This window comes from Malaya genurostris, chromosome 3 (assembly GCF_030247185.1).
Source record: "Malaya genurostris strain Urasoe2022 chromosome 3, Malgen_1.1, whole genome shotgun sequence".
In the NCBI taxonomy this organism is placed as follows: domain Eukaryota; kingdom Metazoa; phylum Arthropoda; class Insecta; order Diptera; family Culicidae; genus Malaya; species Malaya genurostris.
Window position 1 is genome coordinate 145,397,428 of NC_080572.1, and position 23,419 is coordinate 145,420,846.

Here is a 23,419-nt window from a genome sequence, read left to right on the forward strand (position 1 = left end):
CGTAAAATGTTCTCTAAATCGATCTCAAAACTTCTTCAGTTGATAGTTTTTATCAGTAGACGGTCAAACAAACCGATTTCGGTTATTCTTTTAAAAATCGAAGAAAATTATTTTGAAGAATACAACAGTATTATATATGATAGTATAAGTGACATGGGAAAGGCATCATTACACCACTAGGTGGATTAAAACAGGTTTTTTTCTATCCTTTTCTTCGATATGATTATGCACATCACTCTTCATTATATTTTTATTCTCCCCGTATCGATCCCAATGTTTTCCGAAATGTTCAATAAGATAGAACGCCTCTAATTGTTCGGTATTTCCATCGAACTCTGGAATGCACTACAGTGCTTCCGCTGTAGGGAATTGAAAGTCCATGCTTGTTTGAATTTGATTCTTGTATTATGATATCTCTGTCAAGCCTCCAAATTATTATTTGGCTTGCCGTATGTTTAGAAAATTCAGAAATGAATCCCCCTGGACGCTTATTTTTAGCTGTAAATAATTACGATCTTGACCGTGGTTATGGTCGACATTCATAAACTTGACCTAGTCTCACATTACTGGTCATTGTATGGCACAATGCTTCAACTGCAACGAGCCCTGCGTGAGCGAATTTCGTTCGCATTGGCATTTTTGTTTATTATTAAGCCAGCCCAACTCGGTGCTCTCAAATTTGTCCTGCAAGTTGTGTGCGCAAATCCGATCAGCACAAAATACCAAACTGTCTTTGTCATTAATTGTTTTGATAGAAGTCGTACAACCTATATTCGATCGGCTCATTAGGCTCGAAGGAGCCGTTTAATTCTTGTTGCGGTATACGTGCAACTTGTATTAATGACGTCGCGTCACGTGTACTGATTCCATACTTTCTTTCCCTAACAATATTGCGAGCTATTGCCTGAAAATCCAATATGCAAGTGCGATCTACTTTCATCAGTAACAATGTACCAATGTTATTGATCTTACTACAAGATCATTTCCAAACAAGAATAACTCCTTGAATGCTATTGTTTACCGTACGCGATTCATATCATGCTTCTTTCCCGCGTACTCTACTCTTATTTTGGTTGCTAGCCTTCTATCCGCAAATATGGCCGCGATCGTTTTGATGTTTTGCCTAGCAACGTATTTTGTTTTAGGCTCCGCCCATACGCGCTGGTTTTCACCTTTTTAAATATATAAACTTTGTGGCATGCACTCCAGTTGCCGAATTCGCTGACTTGCTTTGCTATGTCAGTCCAAGAATGGCTACCGTCGCAAAATGATGCGTCAAAATACCGATTACCTCGCTCATACGTGTATGGTTCGGTTGGCCCTCCTCGCGGTCACCTTGACTTTATAAACATATTACTAATGCCAACTGTTTTGCTGGTCGTGGTTTTCTTCAGCCTTAACGCCAGAGTGGCCACTTCGATAGTTCATCCGCAATTTTTTCATTAGTGCATGTGCCCCTGGTATTTTGTATTTTCACTTGCTATCTTTTTTCGGTAACACTAAAGTGGATCTACGCTTCTTGTTAGAGGCGTGCAAAACAGCTCATTTTGGTGAACAGCTCCGAACCGATCAGCTCACCAAAGTGAATCGATTCGATGTATCAGCTCATCAGCTCTTTTAGTTTGAACTTAAGGTTTTTTTTTGTGCGCCGTTTTTCTTATGCACCGGTTTTCTTTCATATGCATGATCGAAATTGAATCATTGATTTGCAATGATGCAATGGATGCAATGCGAATTAGTTTATCTTTAATTGATGTCGACTAAATTGAATCTCTTAAAGAGCCGAAGATCCGATCAGCTCGTAGCGTGTTCCCTTCGTCATAATGCAGTGAACTGGGTAGCAAATGAGTGAGCTGATGAGCTGCGGTTCTTTTAAAAAGAGCTGTGAGCGGTCAGCTCACTTCAATGATTCGATTCACTGGAACAGCTCAGGAGCGAATTGCCCATCTCTACTTCTTGTGTTGTATGTTTTGTTCACGGAAAATAGCTATTATCCCTCAGTGAATGTTTCTTCTTCCACTTGCTAACATCAGGCTATGTGCTGACAAATCTGATATTTACTTTTATTTATTACGATTCAAAACACTGCTTTTATGCTTTAACGATATTGCACACGGAATGGTACTACTTGCAAAACTATTATTAATACGAGAACGACCTTTTTCCTTTTAGTGTTAATCGCGCAATGAATAATATTTTCTTTTCTTCCTAATATTTCACTGACTACGCTCTAAACTATGACGACCGTGATTTACGACTCTCTGAAAACTGATTGACTGATTGTCGGACTACTATCCGTACACTATCCGAGAACTGACTGACCGACTCACGTGAACTGTCTACGGGTCGACGCCCGAGACTTACGGCTACCTACCGCGAACTCATTGAAACTGACTGACTGCTAACTCTGTCCAACTATGGGTTTTTAAGCTCCTAACATTTACTTTCAGGTGAAGCCCGAAGATTTTAGTACAAGACTCAAAATTATTACAGACTTACGCGTAATTTTAGACTCAAAATATACATTCGTGGAGCATTATAATGGAATTATCAATAAAGTAAATAGTATGTAAGGCTGCATTAAACGTTTCAGTCATAATGTTCAGGACTCTTGCACAGTAAAATTATTATAAACAACTTATGTCGCATCTGTCCGAAAACAATTCTTACTATATGCGCTTCGTAGACTAAACTGGACTACATTTCTTCTTCCATCATATAAGGCGCAATGTATGCTCATAAACGAGCAAACACTCGAAGAACCGCAAAACTACAATGCTTCATAATATCAACGATATCATTTCGTAATGAGTACAATGTAAATCATTGCTTTCACAACTAAAGTTTTATGCTCCTAGCCGCCATCTTAGAAGTCGTCAAATATTCGGGGGAAAAAAATAAAACAAATTATGTCATAAATAATCCTGTTCATCAAACGATGCGCTTTTACAACGAAAATTGCCAAAATCCCCGATATGATCTTAATTAACCACTAACTTGAAACTAGAATAATATCATTTGGTAATGGCGTATCGGGGTCGCGGATTCTCGCATGCTGATCATCAACTGGAGAGATCTTCCGTGGGCAGTGATGGTGATGTTACGAAAGAGAAGTAAATATTGTGGAAAACGTGATAAAAAGGGGGTGTGGGAACAAAATGTCTAAAAACGATAGAGATCTAATTAGTTGCCATCGAGATGGTGAAACGAAATCCTCTTTACCGCGGAACGAAAAAGTTAGTGACAAAAAAAATCTTGTTAGTTCCAATGAAGATGGTTGACAGGGACGGAGATCGAGAGAATCGTTAATGTTATTGTCGAACCTGTAGATGGAGATTATACTTTCTGAGCGAGATATAACAGATTACACTTGTATATTAATGTGTTTGAGGTAATGAACTAACCGACTCGCCAACACATCCCGAACTGAAAGCTCAGGCGGTCTACCTCAGGCCAAAAGGATTCCAGTAGCTCCGACCTGGTGTCGCGCAACTCTACGCACGACCACACGACATGCTCGATGTCCTGATAACTATCGCCGCAGGTGAAGAGACCGCTCTCTACGAGACCAACAGGCCGGAGATGTGCGTTGAAAGTGTAGTGATTTGTCATGAGCCGCGACATAACACGAATGAAATTGCGACTCACGTTCATCCCTGCGTTCAAGGTTGCGTTGATAGCTTTATAAAGGAGTGTAGCCATCGTCCCAGTTCTCCATTGCTCTATGAAGTTTGCCAACTTTCGAGACTTTTCTGACGTCAAGTGTTTCCGCATTTTCCCAAGGAAATATGGGGGATACTTTCCTGGCTTGATTTCCCGGAGAGCTTCTATTGAGCTTAGACTGTCCGTGACAATGAAGTAATGGTCTTTGGGCAAGGTTTCAATGAGCTCGAGGATCTACTGAATAGCAGCTGATTTTGCGACGTAAACTGAAGCCGGATCACTGAGTTTGTACGAAGCAGTTATGTTCTGATTGAAGATACCGAAGCTTGTGGACTCGTTGATGTTTGATCCGTCAGTGTCAGTGTCAATGCACAGTTGACTGCTCTAAATTTATTATAAAAAATATTTGGGGCCACTTGAGGGCGCACGTGATCCGGAATTCCACGAATCTCTTCTCTCATGGATGTTTCGAAAAACACAGTAGAATTAGAAGTATCTAAGAAATGAGCACGTTTTTAAGCGAATGTTTTGGTTATAAAAGTTATTATGTGTTAGTGCGTCTGTTTTTAATGTGAATATGTCGTCGTATTTTTGGCATAGGCCTTCAAGCTTGTCTTGAATGTATGATGGTGTGTTGTCTATTCCTAGTTCTTGTATACATTTCTCTTTTCGCTCAGGTTGATTATTGTCGTTTATATGAAATGTTCCGAAATCTTCCAATGTTTCTAGAAGATGGTTAAATTTTTTTTTGTATTTTGGTTGTGTAATTAGTTTATTAAAAAAATTTATTAAAAAGAATTGAGAATTTATTATTGAGTTAACGCAGTATATTTCAGGTTGAATTTCTGTTGATTTTATGATAGTTTTGCGTAGAGGGTCTGAATACTTCGCATCTAGGTGGTAGAATTATTTTGTTTTCGATATTGGGCCGTATGAAAAAATTGTCTGTTGGTTGTAGTATCAAAAACAAAGTCCACAGAGTATAACGCGGTTTAGTATGAATGAAAAAAACAAGTTCAAACATGTAGTTAATGCTATTTCGAATTTGAGCATGCCGTATCGACACGGAGCCAAAAAGCTGGAATAAGCAAGCACAAAGTAAGAAACGTATTTACAGCAAACACACGAGTAGCAACCTCTACCTAGCGTAAAATTATAGTAAACACTACATGTCCGAAAGTTGTTGTGCAGTAAAGTCTCTGCTTTTGACAGGAACGTGATTCACATGTAGCATTTACTAGCGAAATTCGATTTCTGTGGATCTGTTAATGCATGTTAAGATCCAGGTGTCGTAATTTCTTTTGCAGTGGTATTTTGTTAAAAAGTCTCTAGTCGTTTGTGGGTATTGGATAGTCTTGGTTTACGAGTTGGAATTTTTGAAATAATGTGTCATTTTCGTTTATGTACTTTTCGGTTATGATTGATCCGAAAGTGGTTATTTCATGCTCGTTAATTCCGGTAATAGTACATTTATCAGTTACTATTACTGGTGCTTATTGGAAAAGATTTCTTTGTTTTAGGATAGAAATTTTCAACTCCCGGGTCTATGAGGAACTAACATTTGCTGGATGAGATATTTAAATTTAAGTGAACGAAATTTGTAAAATTGGTATTAATATAACATAAATATTAAATATAATGTTTTGTCGTGAATACGACTTACTTTACTATAGGGCGCGTTTTCAAAATTAACCCTGTACAAGAATGGACAGAACTTTATCTCGTATATCTCTTGATGTACTTAACCCAACAATATAATTTATGATCAGGTATTTGTGATTAAATTTTCAACAGCATGAAATAACCAGAAATAATTGGAAAACAAAGTTTTATAAAACTTTTGGAAATAATGAGTAAAAATTCATCACGCTTGCTTGCCTTTTTTGCACCCCGACGAGGGTTTTGACATAGTCTGGCACATATCAGTTCCGATTATCTGTTGGACGAGTATAAAAGGTAAACTTTGATTGAAATTCGTTCATTTCTTCTAGTGCTTCAGACGGAACTTGCTGTCGAGGTGAGGTTCTTCCTCCAACATCAGTAAGAACAAACCAAGTATAAAGCGTAAAACGTTCAGGTCGTGCTTTCATTAGGGCTTCGATAACTGGGAGCAGCAGTCACCAGTAATGAGAGCAGACCTTTTGCGTGGTACAAAACCTCAAACGCGCAGGTCGCAGATCCAGTTTTCTTTCAAAAAAGATTGATTGCATCATTCTGCTGCTGATCGTTTGCATTTTAGCAAAATGCAACGAAAAATGGAAAACAATGGAGAACATTATGCAAAATCAGCCCTTCTGATGGCTCCAACTGTAGTAACTTTACTATAAAATTATAACTAGAACTATAAAGATTGCATCTTAGCAAATCGGTAATTAAAAGAATCAGTGTTGTGGAAATCTGGGATATTTGATTAGGTTTGTGCAACTTTTGCAGTGCAAAATTCGTAACAGTATTTAATATCGTTTATAGCCAAACAGTGTTTAATATCCTAAAGGATTACATCATTTGACCCTTCTGAATGCCAGAAATTAATCCGGTACTGCCCTTTGATAGTTTCTTTCACTATAATATTGAATTCTAAAATGAAATAATCCGTATCAAAATTCTGTACGTTGTTATTTAGAACCATAATTGTATACCCAAAGAATTATGCGAAATTTTCCATTACTATACTGTATACGGCCCATAGCACCGATTCAGAATAGATTCGAACTCAACTCGTCACTCTTTATCAAGAACGCCTTCATACAAGGTTTTCTTAGAACCACCATTATTTTATCATAAAAAACTATACTTTTTATTTCTTTTTTTATTGTATGTCAGAATTGAAAAAAGGAAAGCTTGCACAATTCACACAATCGATCAACTAATTGATATTCGGAAGTATAAAGAAAGAGTGTTAGTTTTATTCGTGTTCACGGTTCACGGCACGAAAAAATGCAGCGTAATGTACTCATAAATGATTTACTTTTTACGTAAAATCTAGAGCGGTAAGTGTAAGTGCGATTAAAAACAATTCAATTTTTTTGAAAGAAAACTGGATCTGCGACCTGCGCGTTTGAGGTTTTGTACCATGCAAAAGGTCTGCTCTCATTACTGGTGACTGCTGCTCCCAGCTATCGAAGCCCAAATGAAAGCACGACCTGAACGTTTTACGCTTTATACTTGATTTGTTCTTACTGATGTTGGAGGAAGAACTTCACCTCGACAGCAAGTTCCGTCTGAAGCACTAGAAGAAATGAACGAATTTCAATCAAAGTTTACCTTTTATACTCGTCCAACAGATAATCGGAACTGATATGTGCCAGACTATCTCAAACAGTCACGTACCCAGAGGGGGGGCCCAAGGGGCCCGGGCCCCTCCCGAAATCAAAAACTGATATATAATTATTTAGAAGATCTCAGACAATAATGTAATACAATAACAGTTTCAGTGGAAAAGTTTAAAGTGTCTGTTAAAAACACCCGTAAAAGACACACCGAGAATTAGCTGTATAAGCAATCTTCAGTAACATTATTTTTTTATCTTTGGGCCCCTCCCGAAACGAAATCCTGGGTACGGGCCTGATCTCAAAACCCTCGTCTGGGTGCAAAAGCGTTATGAATTTTCTTCATTATTTCCAAAAGATTTATAAAACTTTGTTTTTGAATTATTTCTGGTTATTTCATGCTGTTGACAATTTAATCACACATTCCTGATCATAAATTATTTTGTTGGGTTAAGTACATCAAGAGATATTCGCGATAAAGTTCTGTCCATTCTTGTACAGGGTTAATTTTGAAAACGCGCCCCATAGTAAAATAAGTCGTATTCACGACAAAACATTATATAATATTAATACCAATTTTACAAATTTCGTTCACTTAAATTTAAATATCTCATCTAGCAAATGTTAGTTCCTCATAGACCCGGGAGTTGAAATTGTCTATCATTATATAATTTCATAAAATCAACAGAAATTCAACCTGAAATATACTGCGTTAACTCAATAATAAATTCTCAATTTTTTGTTAATAATTTTTTTTAATAAACTAATTACACAACCAAAATACAAAGAAAAACTTTAACCATCTTCTAGAAACATTGGAAAATTTCGGAACATTTCATATAAACGACAATAATCAACCTGAGCGAAAAGAGAAATGTATACAAGAACTAGGAATAGACAACACACCATCATACATTCAAGACAAGCTGGAAGACCTATGCCAAAAATACGACGACATATTCACATTAAAAACAGACGCACTGACACATAATAACTCTTATAACCAAAACATTCGCTTAAAAACGTGCTTATTTCTTGGATACTTCTAATTCTACTGTGTTTTTCGACACATCCATGAGAGAAGAGATTCGTGGAATTCCGGATCACGTGCGCCCTCAAGTGGCCCCAAATGTTTTTTATAATAAATTTAGAGCAGTCAACTGTGCATAGACACTGACACTGACGGATCAAACATCAACGAGTCCACAAGCTTCGGTATTTTCAATCAGAATATAACTGCTTCGTACAAACTCAGTGATCCGGCTTCAGTTTACGTCGCAAAATCAGCTGCTATTCAGTACATCCTCGAGCTCATTGAAACCTTGTCCAAAGACCATTACTTCATTGTCACGGACAGTCTAAGCTCAATAGACGCTCTCCGGGAAATCAAGCCAGGAAAGTATCCCCCATATTTCCTTGGGAAAATGCGGAAACACTTGACGTCAGAAAAGTCTCGAAAGTTGGCAAACTTCATAGAGCAAAGGAGAACTGGGACGATGGCTACACTCCTTTATAAAGCTATCAACGCAACCTTGGTTCAGAGGGATGAACGTGAGTCGCAATTTCATTCGTGTTATGTCGCGGCTCATGTCAAATCACTACACTTTCAACGCACATCTCCGGCCTGTTGGTCTCGTAGAGAGCGGTCTCTTCACTTGCGGCGATGGTTATCAGGACATCGAGCATGTCGTGTGGTCGTGCGTAGAGTTGCGCGACACCAGGTCGGAGCTACTGGAATCCCTTAGGGCCCGAGGTAGACCGCCTGAGGTTTCAGCTAGGGATGTGTTGGCGAGTCGGTTAGTTCATTACCTCAAACACATTAATTTACAAGTGTAATCTGTTATATCTCGCTCAGTCTCCATCTACAGGTTCGACAATAACATCCGCCCGATTCTCTCGATCTCCGTCCCTGTCAACCATCTTCATTGGAACTAACAAGATTTTTTTGTCACTAACTATTACGTTCCGCGGTAAGGAGGATTTCGCTTCCCCATCTCGATGGCAACTAATTAGATCTCTATCGTTTTTAGACATTTTGTTCCCACACCCCCTTTTTATCACGTTTTCCACAATATTTACTTCTCTTTCGTAACATCACCATCACTGCCCACGGAAGACCGCTCCAGTTGATGATCAGCATGCGAGAATCCGCGACCCCGATACGCCATTACCAAATGATATTATTCTAGTTTCAAGTTAGTGGTTAATTAAGATTATATCGGCAATTTTGGCAATTTTCGTTGTAAAAGCGTATCGTTTGATGAACAGGATTATTTATGACATAATTTGTTTTATTTTTTTCCCCCGAATATTTGACGACTTCAAAGATGGCGGCTAGGAGCATAAAACTTTAGTTGTGAACGCAATGATTTACATTGTACTCAATAAGAAATTATATCGTTGATTTTATAATATCATTGTAGTTTTGCGGTTCTCCGAGTGTTTGCACGTTTATGAGCATACATTGCGCCTTATATGATGGAAGAAGAAATGTAGTCCAGTTTAGTCTACGAAGCGCATATAGTAGGAATTGTTTTCGGACAGATGCGACATAAGTTGTTTATAATAATTTTACTGTGCAAGAGTCCTGAACATTATGACTGAAACGTTTAATGCAGCCTTACATACTATTTACTTTATAGATAATTCCATTATAATGCTCCACGAATGTATATTTTGAGTCTAAAATTACGCGTAGGTCTGTAATAATTTTGAGTATTGTACTAAAATTTTCGGGCTTCACCTGAAAGTAAATGTTAGGAGCTTAAAAACCCATAGTTGGGCAGAGTTAGCAGTCAGTCAGTTTCAATGAGTTCGCGGTAGATAGTCGTAAGTCTCGGGCGTCGACCCGTAGACAGTTCACGTGAGTCGGTCAGTCAGTTCTCGGATAGTGTACGGATAGTAGTCCGACAATCAGTCAATCAGTTTTCAGAGAGTCGTAAATCACGGTCGTCATAGTTTAGAGCGTAGTCAGTGAAATATTAGGAAGAAAAGAAAATATTATTCATTGCGCGATTAACACTAAAAGGAAAAAGGTCGTTCGCGTATTAATAATAGTTTTTCAAGCAGTACCATTCCGTGTGCAATATCGTTAAAGCATAAAAGCAGTTTTTTGAATAGTAATAGATAAAAGTAAATATCAGATTTGTCAGCACATAGCCTGATGTTAGCAAGTGGAAGAAGAAACATTCACTGAGGGATAAAATTTTCCGTGAACAAAACATACAGCACAAGAAGCGTAGATCCACTTTAGTGTTACCGAAAAAAGACAACAAGTGAAAATACAAAATACCAGGGGCACATGTACTAAAGAAAAAATTGCGGATGAACTATCGAAGTGGCCACTCTGGCGTTAAGGCTGAAGAAAACCACGAGCAGCAAAACAGTTGGCATTAGTAATATGTTTATAAAGTCAAGGTGACCGCGAGGGGGGCCAACCGAACCATACACGTATGAGCGAGGTAATCGGTATTTTGACGCATCATTTTGCGACGGTAGCCGTTCTTGGTCTGACATAGCAAAGCAAGTCAGCGAATTCGGCAACTGGAGTGCATGCCACAAAGTTTATATATTTAAAAAGGTGAAAACCAGCGCGTATGGGCGGAGCCTAAAACAAAATACGTTGCTAGGCAAAACTTCAAAACGATCGCGGCTATATTTGCAGATAGAAAGCTAGCAACCAAAATAAGAGTAGAGTACGCGGGAAAGAAGCATGATATGAATCGCGTACGGTAAACAATAGCATTCAATCACGAGCATTGGTACGGTGTTTTGGTGTAGCCTATGCCGTCGACCCTTATAGCGGTCCACGGAATTATTCTTGTTTGGAAATGATCTTGTAGTACGATCAATAACATTGGTACATTGTTACTGATGAAATTAGTTCGCACTTGCATATTGGGTTTTCAGGCAATAGCTCGCAATATTTTTAGGGAAAGAAAGTATGGAATCAGTACACGTGACGCGACGTCATTAATACAAGTTGCACGTATACCGCAACAAGAATCAAACGAGCCGCAACATTCTTCAAATGAGCCGATCAAATATAGGTTGTACGACTTCTATCAAAATAATTAATGACAAAGATAGTTTGGTATTTTGTGCTGATCGGATTTGCGCACACAGCTTGCAGGACAAATTTGAGAGCACCGAGTTGGGCTGGCTTAATAATAAACAAAAATGCCAATGCGAACGAAATTCCTGCGTGAGGGCTCGTTGCAGTTGAAGCATTGTGCTATACAATGACCAGTAATGTGAGACTAGGTCGAGTTTATGAATGTCGACCATAACCACGGTCAAGATCGTAATTATTTACACCTAAAAATAAGCGTCCAGGGGGATTCATTTCAGAATTTTCTAAACATACGGCAAGCCAAATAACAATTTGGAGGCTTGACAGAGATATCATAATACAAGAATCAAATTCAAACAAGCATGGACTTTCAATTCCCTACAGCGGAAGCACTGCAGTGCATTCCAGAGTTCGATGGAAATACCTAACAATTAGAGGCGTTTATCTATCTTATTGAACATTTCAAAAAACATTGGGATCGATACGGGGAGAATAAAAATATAATGAAGAGTGATGTGCACAATCATAACGAAGAAAAGGATAGAAAAAAACCTGTTTTAATCCACCTAGTGGTGTAATGATGCCTTTCCAATGTCAATTATACTATCATATATAATGCTGTTGTATTCTTCAAAATAATTTTCTTCGATTTTTAAAAGAATAACCGAAATCAGTTTGTTTGACCGTCTACTGATAAAAACTATCAACTGAAGAAGTTTTGAGATCGATTTAGAAAACATTTTACGGTTTTTCGTTCTTGTCACTCATGGTATAAAATTACAAATTTGGTACCTCTCTAGATTTTACGTAAAAAGTAAATCATTTATGAGTACATTACGCTGCAATTTTTCGTGCCGTGTACCGTGAACACGAATAATACTAACACTCTTTCTTTTTACTTCCGAATATCAATTAGTTAATCGATTGTGTGAATTGTGCAAGCTTTCCCTTTTTCAATTCTGACATACAATTAAAAACAAAATTATCAGTATAGTTCTTTATGATAAAATAATGGTGGTTCTAAGAAAACCTTTTATGAAGGCGTTCTTGATAAAGAGTGACGAGTTGAGTTCGAATCTATTCTGAGTCGTTGCTATGGGCCGTATACAGTATAGTAAAGGAAAATTTCGCATAATTCTTTGTGTATACAATTATGGATTGTTATTTAGAATTACAGAATTACAGAATTTTGATGCTGATTATTTCATTTTAGATTTCAATATTATAGTGAAAGAAACTATCAAAGGGCAGTACCGGAATAATTTCTGGCATTCAGAAGGGTCAAATGATATAATCCTCTAAGATATTGAACACTGTTTGGATATAAACGATATTAAATACTGTTACGAATTTTGCACTGCAAAAGTTGCACAAACCTAATCAAATTATCCCAGATTTGCACAACACTGATTTTTTTAATTACCGATTTGCAAAGAAGCAATCTTTATAGTTCTAGTTATAGTTTTATAGTGAAGTTACTACATTTGGAACCATTAGAAGGGCTGATTTTGCATAATGTTCTCCATTGTTTTCCATTTTTCGTTGCATTTTGCTAAAATGCAAACGATCAGCAGCAGAATGATGCAATAAATCTTTTTTGAAAGAAAACTGAATCTGCGACCTATTCGCGATAAAGTTCTTTTCATTCTTGTACAGGGTTAATTTTGAAAACGCGCCCGATAGTAAAGTAAGTCGTACTCACGACAAAACATTATATTATATTAATACCAATTTTAAGTAGACGAGGAGTTTCTGGCAACTTGAAGATACAGAACAAGTTTTGAGCTATTTTTTTCAGCTGCACCGAGCTATAGTTCGTTCTGTTGCGTTTGGTTAAATTTGAACGGTGGATTATGACTTGAAAACGGGTGGCTTAGGATACTATTCATTTACTTTTAAAGTAGCTTAAGACAAATCATTCGCTCTTTCCGAACTTTGGGTTACTTGAACAAATACATATTAGCTAAAAAAAAAACGGACGACAACTGGTATATTTATTTCACATATTCGCTTCGCTATAACAGAAGTATTGCACATTTTTCCTTCAATTTTGTATGATATTGATTATCAGATGTTAATTTATTCCCTAATTTTAGACGGAGTACTCAGTAAAACGATGTGGTGACTCAACTAATGATATGACTATGATTATTTGACGGCTTCAGTGTTCATTTACAAGTTAAAGAACACTACATGGATAAAACTATCGTTCTAACTATTGAATGTAGAATTTATCGCTAAATTTTGGATTCAAAGATTGATCCTGTAATGGCAATGCTATGAACATTCATTAAACATGATTATGTAGAATGATCAGATTAGCGAAGAAGCAGTTTTTGGGCAAAAAAAATTCTTCCGATAATCTCCAAGGATTTGCCATTAAATTTTAATCATCTCAGGACCACTCTTAAAGCTTGCTTCAGATATAATTGGAACAAAGACAATTGCCTGTATTTCAGTTATTTATTATTGAATTCAAGATCTTTTTTTATACAAATGTAGCGTTTTCTTCATACTTTTAAGAAAAAATACGGATAAAATTATTCGTCAAGGTTTCGAAGAAATCCTCAAATTTTTCTTGTAACACGGCTCATTAGGCGTCAAACTAAGGTCAAACTAAGAGATTTTCCTTGCATTTTGCTTTCGAATTATTTGGATTACACGAAGCGCACATAATAAGTGGCAATTAGATATCAATATTCAAGATGGATTGATTTCTCTAAATTGTATACAACATCGTCAATCTGGTAGATGATACTCGCTGCCTCTCAATGCATGAACCGTGAAACATTTTTTCGCTCCATCTCAGACTTTGAGTATTTCACAGCCCTTACCAAAATAGATACAGTTTTGCAATAATCGGCGCTGTGTGGAATTTACCAAGGGATAATCGCAATTTGACAACTATCCCAGAAAATCGAACCGATGAATCAACTTGATGATTCTCATACTAGGTTACAATATTTCAAACCTTTGTGTTGGGCATTCGCAGATATTTTCATAGACACAGCTTATGCCGAAGTTATATGTACATAGTTAGAATAAGCGACAATAGTAAAATGATTGTATCACAATTATCCACTGCCTGTATAGAATCGGATCGCAAAACGAGAATTGCTTCAGAGCGAATCCCTACTCCAACGTGCTAACCCGTGATGCTCAGACGGGTCGTCGAGAGAAAATCGTTTTCGCACTGGTGTCCATTCTGTGTTAAAGGACCATGCAGGTGTTTTGTTACTGAGATGATATTCGTCTCTCTTGCTAGAGAGCATTCTTTGATACGATAAAAGCCATTCTTGCTGAGAAGATTGCTCAAATTGGTAAGTTCAGTATCAACTTAAAATGTAAGCGTCGTCTCTCCAAGGCACCAGAAGTTCCTTCGTATCTAAAAATACTCACTTTATTAGAACTCTAAAGTACGTGTAGTACTTTTTGGCAACTTGAACGTACAGAACAAGTTTTTAGAAAACTTAATCGATGCTTAAAAGCTGTACCCATGTTCACATTAATTTTGGGTGATGTTTCTTTTTTGGGCTAAAGCGAATGTGTGTCGAATTCCGTTGATAGTCGTTTGACAATTCTGCTCTCCGAACACATAAATGGGAACAAATTATTTTTGGGCGAGACGAAGTTCGACGGGTCAGCTAGTATATATATATATATATATATATATATATATATATATATATATATATATATATATATATATATATATATATATATATATATATATATATATATATATATATATATATATATATATATATATATATATATATATATATATATATATATATATATATATATATATATATATATATATATATATATATATTTAACAAGTACTAATCATATGTATTTTCCAGGGATGTTATTGAACCTGTTGGATGTCGAAATACAGACCACAAATTCAATGTGTGCACTTTTGATTTTCCTATTACTTGCATACACTGTTTGAAGTTTTTGAAAGGAAAAATTCACCAAGGTTATAAATGTAAAACTTGCGAAATAGCCGTTCATAAAGGATGTATATCGTCTACCGGAAGATGCAAACAAAACCAATATCCGCCTCCTGTAAGTGACAGATTGCTGTCTGAGTTCAATTGGTTTGTCGGATCAATGGATCGGGATGTTGCTACAACCCAATTAGAAAAGAAAAAAAGTGGAACATATTTATTACGAGTTCGTCCACAAGGAGTATCGAATTCCAATGAGACGATATATGCATTAAGCTTGAAGTAAGTCTCTGCCTACCTATACAGTTCATTATCGAAAACAAGGCTGTTTCCAGGATCCTCCAAAGAACGTGTTTTTTTTTTAAATTCCACTTATTGTTTAAGCAATACTTCAAAATTATGCTTTTTACAGATAATGAACTTAATTTTTTTTCAACATGACAGCAATGAATACAACTGCTCAAATTGGTTCGATTTGTTTGTGGGTGTCATTATTTTTTGGAAACCTATTATCGGATATCAAAAAGCAAAACAGTTTCCTTTTTTCAATGTTTTTAATAAGGCACATTTTTTTTTTTTTTATTTATTTATATATTTATTTATTTATCTTTATGTTCCTCGGATAAACGAATTTAAATGGACAGATAGGGTGGGAAAAAGCCCATTTGAGTTGGGCCTTGTTTGTCATTCTCATATGGGTGTAAAAACCACCATCCTAAAACAGTAACAGGAACAAAACAACTACAATAATAAAACGGCTAACTACATACTAAAAAATAACATAAAAAAATAAATATTGTAAAGCTTTGTCAAAACACAATGGCACATCGTTTAATTTTACTAGCAAAGCGACTAGATGATTCACCAAACTCGAAGTAATCTTCAACAGCAGTGAACGTTCGAATACAAGCGGCTATCGGTTCATTATATCCGAAAAGAGTCCTGTGGAATCTGTGCTGAAGCAGAGTTGCATTTCGTAGTGTTCTATTTGGTGACCGAAATTTTTTTTCACAACGTAACTCAGGTGCATCAATCTCTCCGTTAATCAATTTTGCGACGAACATTGCTTGCTGAATTCTTTGGCGACGTTGCAAAGTATCGAATCCAATTAGTTTACATCTATCAGGATAGAGTGGCAGATTTGAGCACGTTCAATTCGCATGCATCTCGAAATTTGATGAGGAAACCAAACAACTGACGTGGTCTCAAGGATTGGCCGAACCAGTGTACAGTACAAAGTCTTCAAATACTGTGGGTCTTTGAATTCCTTGGCGATTTAAGAAATAAATCCCAATTGACGTAACGCTTTCGTGACTATTGATGATCGACGTGAATCGAATGTCAATTTTTCATCCATTTGTATTCCTCTATCATTTACCAGGTTCACTCTAGTCAGGACTAAACCACCAATTCAGTAGTCGGATTTAACAGGATGCATATTACGATGAAACGTCATCACCTGACACTTTGAAATGTTGATAAAAAGTTTATTCACGCTGCACCAATCGACGAAGAGTTTTAGTTGATGCTGTAATCGCCGACAATCCTACACAGCTCGAACTACGAAATACAATTTTAAGTCGTCTGCATATATGAGTTTGAAACCATCTTCCAGAGCCAACGAAACATCATCAAAGAACAGTGTGAATAGCAATGGTTCAAAATTACTGCCTTGTGGATCTCCAGAACTATTAGAAAATTGTCATGACGTTCAATTATCCAATTTCACTCGTAAAATCCAACCAGAAAGATACGAATTTAACCAGTACACAAGCTGAGCCGAAAACCCGATAATTTGCATAACAGTATTTTATGGTCAATTTTGTCAAAAGTAGCTTTTAGATCCGTGTAGATGACATCCATCTGTGTCTTTGTCTCCATGCAAGCGATGCAATTTGACGTAAACGTTATTAAATTAGTTGTATCTGATCGTCCTGGTATGAACCCATGTTTGTCGAATGAGATGTAGTTCTTCGCACGATCCATGATAGCCTCACTGAAAATAATTTCAAAAGGTTTTGAAGAAGCAGAGAGACTGGTTATACCGCGAGAATTTGCCACATTACGTCGATCCCCATTCTCGAATAAGGGGCACATGAATGATTGCTTTCATACAAGTGGAAATTTTGCTAGTTCAAAAGATTGATTGAAAATAGTGCTAAGCGGTTCTGCTAAAGCAGTAATACAACGAGTTAAAATAGCTGCGGGTAATCCATCAGGCCCGGGAGCGAACGAGCATTTCAATTTTTTTGCAGCTGTTTTATCCATCTCTGGAGTAACGATAAAAGTGATCAAATTAACCATATCCACGAGAACGTAGGTATTAGCTTCTTTAGCCTTATTAAAAGACGTCCAATTTGCTGCGTAAAAACCTGCGAAGTGTTTTGCAAATAACTCGCACGACTCAGAAACAAACGATGTTGTAGGCAGCTCCAAACAGCTGAAGCGACGTGATGCAATCGTCGAGTCCAGTTTCAGTCAGTACAATTATGTCGAAGTCAACGATCAGTAGATGTCAGAAACAAATCGTCGATTTTCGTTCTTAAGCTTCGCACGTTTTGATAATAAATAGAAGTCTCACTATCACGAATCGCAAATGCTGAAAAAGAGAAATGATTGAATGCACAAGAACTAAATACATCCAAATACTCGCTTCTGATGGGAGCCCTTGGACTTCCACCGTCCACTGAAAAAGTGCTGTATTCAAACAATTGTCATCCGGAAAACCCGGGATCATTACTGCTGGTTGGTCTCGGGAGAAAATAAGCGATCGCATCACGTTTTTTGAAACGTCGACAAACTCTCTAAACGCCAAGCCGGTTGGCCAACACGCTGGATCATGAGCTTGTTGCTTGAGTGCTGGATCAAGACCAATCTTGAAAGAAATGTAGGTCATATTGGCTATGTCCACACCCTTAGGCACAAGCCGAATAACATCAATTGGATCAGACGAATTAAGACATATTTTTACATCATCCTTGCTTGTCATTATCCACACGACGAATTTGGCCGTAAAGGTGTCCTGGTATCACGAGTCGTAGAGGGTTTCCGAGTTGAAGTATTTGCAATTTAATCAACTTTTTTCTGAGTACTTCAACAATAACAGACAATTGTTCAATTGGTCTATTAATATTGTCAGTTGTCTAAGTTGGGGACAAACGTTTGTTATGATCCGCCATGTACGCACGAATAGTTCTACCAATGAGCTCACCTCTACAAGATGTGCAAATGAATATTATCTTGCCTTGGGCGAAAACTTCCTTGCATGAGTGAATCCGCAGCAATTTTGGCTAATATGAAAAGAAGTATCACACATTCTACAACGTATTGGCTCAAGATCATTGATTTCGTGATGACACTCTCCGCATTGTTTTTTCTCCATCTCTGCTTTGTTCGATGTTGATAGCAGAACACAGGATGACACAGACTGTTTATTGAAGTACGAAGCGGTGCTGGTGCTAACGGTCGGTATCAATCTATCAAACTTGACCAGAATTAACAGCAAGTAATGTTGCAACAGGCTTAAACTAGATGCACACTCCTATGCCCGGTATTGTAAAATATATTTCCGAACACGACTAATACTTATGTGAATATATGTTGAGAACAACACTCCCAAAATCGTAAAAAAAAACTTTGCGTAGAAAACTTTCACGATTTTCCAGAATGTTACGCACTGAGATAAATTTGCCTTAGCTCTAAAATGCCGAGGATATAAAACAATTTCCTATTCTGTACCGAACTGGTCGGAACTAGAATGAAAAATTTCCACCGAGAAAAAAACAAAATGGAGATCATGTTTGACCCTTTTTTGCCTTTCTCATATAGAAAGGCTATGCAATCACTGTGAAAACCGACTTTCGAACCAAGGCCCGGAGGGTAGAGTTTCATATATCATTCGAATCATTTTGTCGAGTACGCAAAATGTCTGTGTGTGTATGTGCGTATGAGTGTATGTAATATTTTTTTGCACTAAGCTCTCTCGGAGATGGCTGAACCAATATTCACAAACTTATATTCAAATAAAAGGTCTTGTGGTCTCATACAAAATTCCTGAATATGATTAAGATCCGACTGCTGGTTCCGCAGTTTTAGTGTAAAATGTGCAAAAATTATAAAAATGAGTACACCAACTTTTTTTGGAGATGGCTCAATCGATTTTCACAAACTTAGATTCAACTGAAGACCAAACTTAGATTTAACTGAAGACTTAAATTCCTAAATTTCATTTGGATCTGACCACCGGTTCCGGAGTTATGGGGTAAAATGTGCAAACATTGTGAAAAATAAGTGCACCAACTTTTTTCGGTGATGTCTGAACCGATTTCCACAAACCTAGATTCAAATGGAAGCTCTTTAAGTCATATACTAAATACCTGAATTTAATTTAGAACTGATATCCGGTTTCGGAAATATGGGGTGAAATATGCAAAAAAATGAAAATATGTGTTCTAACTTTTCTCATAGATGGCGCAACCGATTTGCACAAACTTAGGTTTAAATTAAAGGTCCTGTGGTCCTATACTGAATTCCTGAATTTCATCCGGATTTAACCTCCGAATCCGGAAATATAGGGTAAAATGGGTTAATAATTTTATACCATCACTGAAAAGAGAAAAACCTGTTTTAATCCACCTAGTGGTGTAATGATGCCTTTCTCATGTACATACAATATTGTAGTATTCTATTCAAAATTTTTATCTTCGATTTTTGAAGGAAACCATGAGATTGTTTATGCATAACATACAGAATAAAACAGTGCTTTGATTGCGTAGGTCATCCTTAAGAAAACAAAGTGGGTTCACTATTATATGCACTTCCGGCACCGGAGATCATTCATTTGAATTCAAGTTTGTGGAAATCGGTCAAACCATCGCTGAGAAAAGTGAGTGAGATCTATTTTGGTATATACAAAATAGGTGACGGTGTACAATATTGAACACACTTTACCATATAATTCCGGAACCGGAAGTCGGATCCGGATGAAATTCAGGTATTCCGTATGGGACCACGAGACCTTTCATTTGAATCTAAGTCTGTGGAAATCGGTCAAACCATCGCTGAGAAAAATGAGTGAGATCTATTTTGGTATATATAACCACTATTTCCGGTACTTTCGGAACCGGATACCGGGAACCAGGATAACCGGAATCGGTTTGTTTAGTTGCCTACTGAAAATGACTATCGATTTGTGTAGTTTTGTGATCGGTTTAGAATTTTTTTCACGTATTTTGTTTCGCCGGTTTAAGTGACGGTGTACAATATGGAACACACTTTACCCTATAATTCCGGAACCGGAAGTCGGATCCGAATGAAATTCAGGAATTCCGTATGGGACCACGAGACCTTTCATTTGAATCTAAGTTTGTGAAAATCGGATCAGCCATCTTCGAGAAAACCTAGTGAGATTATTTGACACATACATACACACACACAGACATTGCTCAGCTCGATGAACTGAGTCGAATGGCATATGACACTTGGCCCTCCGGGCCAGTTTTCACTAATAGGTTTTTCAAGTGATAGCATAACCTTTCTTTATGAGAAAGGCAAAAAACGTAAAAAATTTTCTACATCGACCTCAAATCTTCTCCAAATGATAGCTTTTGTCAATAGACGGGCCAAAAAACCGATTTATGTTATAATCTCAAGAATCGAAGAAATTTATTTTGAAGAATATCTCATATATACTATCATATATATCATCATATATATGATATACAATTTAGTATGATTGATATGAGAAAGGCAGGTGGATTAAAACAGGTTTTTTCACTCTTAATTGTTAATAACTTTTTTAAATAACAATGATTATTTTCGATTGTAGCTCCGACAGTATAGGGACATCTAACGAGTAAAATGCCATTTGGTTCATATTGTTACGTGCAATAGTTTTGTAATACGGCTGACACCCAGTTGAACAACCAGTTTTAATCAACCTAGTGGTGTAAAGCTGCCTTTCTCATATCAATCATACTATCATATATAATACTGTGGTATTCTACAAAACAATTTTCTTCGATTCGTGGAGGAATAAGCGAAATCGGTTTGCTTGACCGTCTACTGATAAAAACTATCAATGGGAAAAGATTTGAGATCGATTTAGAAATTTTTTTATGGTTTTTCGGCCTTTTCAGTGATGGTAAAATTTTTTAACATTACCCTATATTTCCGGATCCGGGAGTCGGATCCGGATGAAATTCAGGAATTACGTATGGGACCACAGGACCTTTCATTTGAACCTAAGTTTCTATGAGAAAAGTTAGAACACATATTTTCATGTTTAGCCCATTTGACCCCATAACTCCGGAACCGGAAGTCGGATCAATATAATATTCAAGAATTTTGTATGAAACTAGAAGACTTTTTATTTGAATTTAAAATTGTGAAAATCGGTTCAGACATCTGCGAAAAAAGTTGGTGCCCTTATTTCCGCAATTTTTTGCTAATTTTACCCCGTAATTCCGGAACCGGAAGTCGAATCCAAATAATATTCAGGAATTTTGTATGGAACCACAAGGCCTTTCATTTGAATCTAAGTTTGTAAAAATCGGCTCAACCATCTCCGAGAAAAGTTAGTGCATAAAAACGTTACATACACGCATACGCACATACACACACATACACACACACAAACATTTTGCGTACTCGACGAACTGAGTCGAATGATATATGACACTCGGCCCTCTGGGCCTCGGTTCGAAAGTCGGGTTTCACAGTGATTGCATAACCTTTCTATATGAAAAAGGCAAAAACATTGTTTTGAGCAAGAGCCGATCAAACTATCCCTCCTTTTTCTACAAACTTCTCGGATGCGTGTACTTTTGGGACTAAATTTAAATCATTTCTAAGAGTTTTCTAGCAATTTACGGAATTTTTCTTCGATATTTTGAAAATTGTTCATTTGATTTATTGCATCTGGATCCGAATATACCAAATTAATGCTGGAGCGCCTTTGTCATTGTGTTGAATGTTTTGTTATCAAATAACGCCATATTTTTTAGTTTTTTAAATTGAAGATCTTTCTCGTGTTAATTTCTGACATACGAATGTATGTCTCGAACCAATGTTGGTTTCACCCTCTCAGATTTTAATTAAACTTTCTGTGCTTTCAGTCACAAAAAGCTTCTTTGCATACTCTGTATTTCCAAAAATGATGTAGACTGTCTCTTGAAAAGGATCAAACTTGTTTCACCATTTTTTTTTCAAATGGCTATAGTCTAAAAACACAAATCCTACAAAAAATGTTTTAGGAGTGATTTTCACAAAATTTGTCAGGTGTTTGATTAAAACCATTGATAATATTCTTAATCGTAGGGGACGGGTATAGCGTGATGGGTAAGTCGATACCTTTCACGCAGCCCGCCTGGGTTCGATTCCCAAACTCGCACATAGGATCGGATAGAAATTACAAAAAACCGTCTTTGAACCTTTTACTACTTTTGATTACCGCCCTTAAAATCGTTAACTGTACTTTCGGAATCAGGACAAATTGTGCGACATGATCTTACCTTCAATACTCATCATACCAAATAACACTAAGGCCTTAAAGCAGTCTAGTAACAACAGTTGTGAAGAACAGTTCTAGTAAAAGATTCATAATCACGAAATGGACGAACAATGAGTATTTTGCGTCATGCTTGGCGTAGTATCTCGCAATAGAAGTCCGCAAATGAAAAAGTACGGGTGTGTAATATCACAGACATAACTTGATTTCGTGAGTTCGTGCTTGCATCTCACTCGACACAGTCGAAAATCATTTGCGGTTGAAACAACAGAAACAAAGACAATACAGTGCAGTGAACAACAAAGTGTACGAAATGGTCAAATACGATTTAACAAAGCCTGAAGCTTGCATAGATTTCAAGCGTTGCAAAGTTAGACCAGCAGCAAATGAAATTGAAATCTCACTTAATGAACGAATGCATCTAGACGCTAATAATGTAAGTGAGATTCAATTCAACAAGGCGTCTAACTGTGTGTACATTATGTTTAAACGTGAAAGCGATGCAATTGAATTAGCTTCGGTTAACAACGAGGTGCTCAGCGTTGAGTGTGACAACATTAAATACAAAATCCCTGTGCACATGGTGGACAATGCCATAGAAGTACGCGTGCATGACCTTCCCCCGCAGACCAGCGATCAATCCGTTAGGGAAAACATGTCGCAGTACGGTGAAGTTCTTTCCATCGAAAGAGAAGTATGGTGGATTTTTTCCCCGGCATCCGGAATGGCGTGCGAGTGGCACGCATGCAACTACGTAAGGCAATTCCATCTTACATCATTTATGGTCAAGTTGAGACACATCTGTGTAAAACGCTGATTACCTATGAAAATCAGCTGGTTACATGTCAATTTTGTGAACAACCTGCACGCTGCGGTAAACCTTGCACTGAAACTGCGAAAAGGACATCTTCAACCAAAGACAAGGTCAACCGTTCAACAACGAAAACTAGTG

General features: G+C 37.1%; 1 protein-coding gene across 12 annotated transcripts in view; it reads left to right on the forward strand.

Annotated features, from left to right (window-relative positions):
• LOC131435145 (protein vav) overlaps nucleotides 1–23,419 on the forward strand; it is a 684,197-nt gene that overhangs the window by 542,120 nt on the left and 118,658 nt on the right. For 11 of the 12 annotated variants that reach the window (XR_009230453.1, XR_009230454.1, XR_009230459.1 and 8 more), the window contains one exon: nucleotides 14,871–15,242. The exons of the other annotated variant lie outside the window; for it this stretch is intronic. Coding sequence is in view for 2 of the 11 variants with exons in the window: in XM_058602726.1 (XP_058458709.1) it covers nucleotides 14,871–15,242 (372 nt within the window). In the remaining 9 variants the exon portion in view is untranslated. The remainder of the gene's footprint in view (nucleotides 1–14,870; nucleotides 15,243–23,419) is intronic. 12 annotated transcript variants of the gene reach the window in all.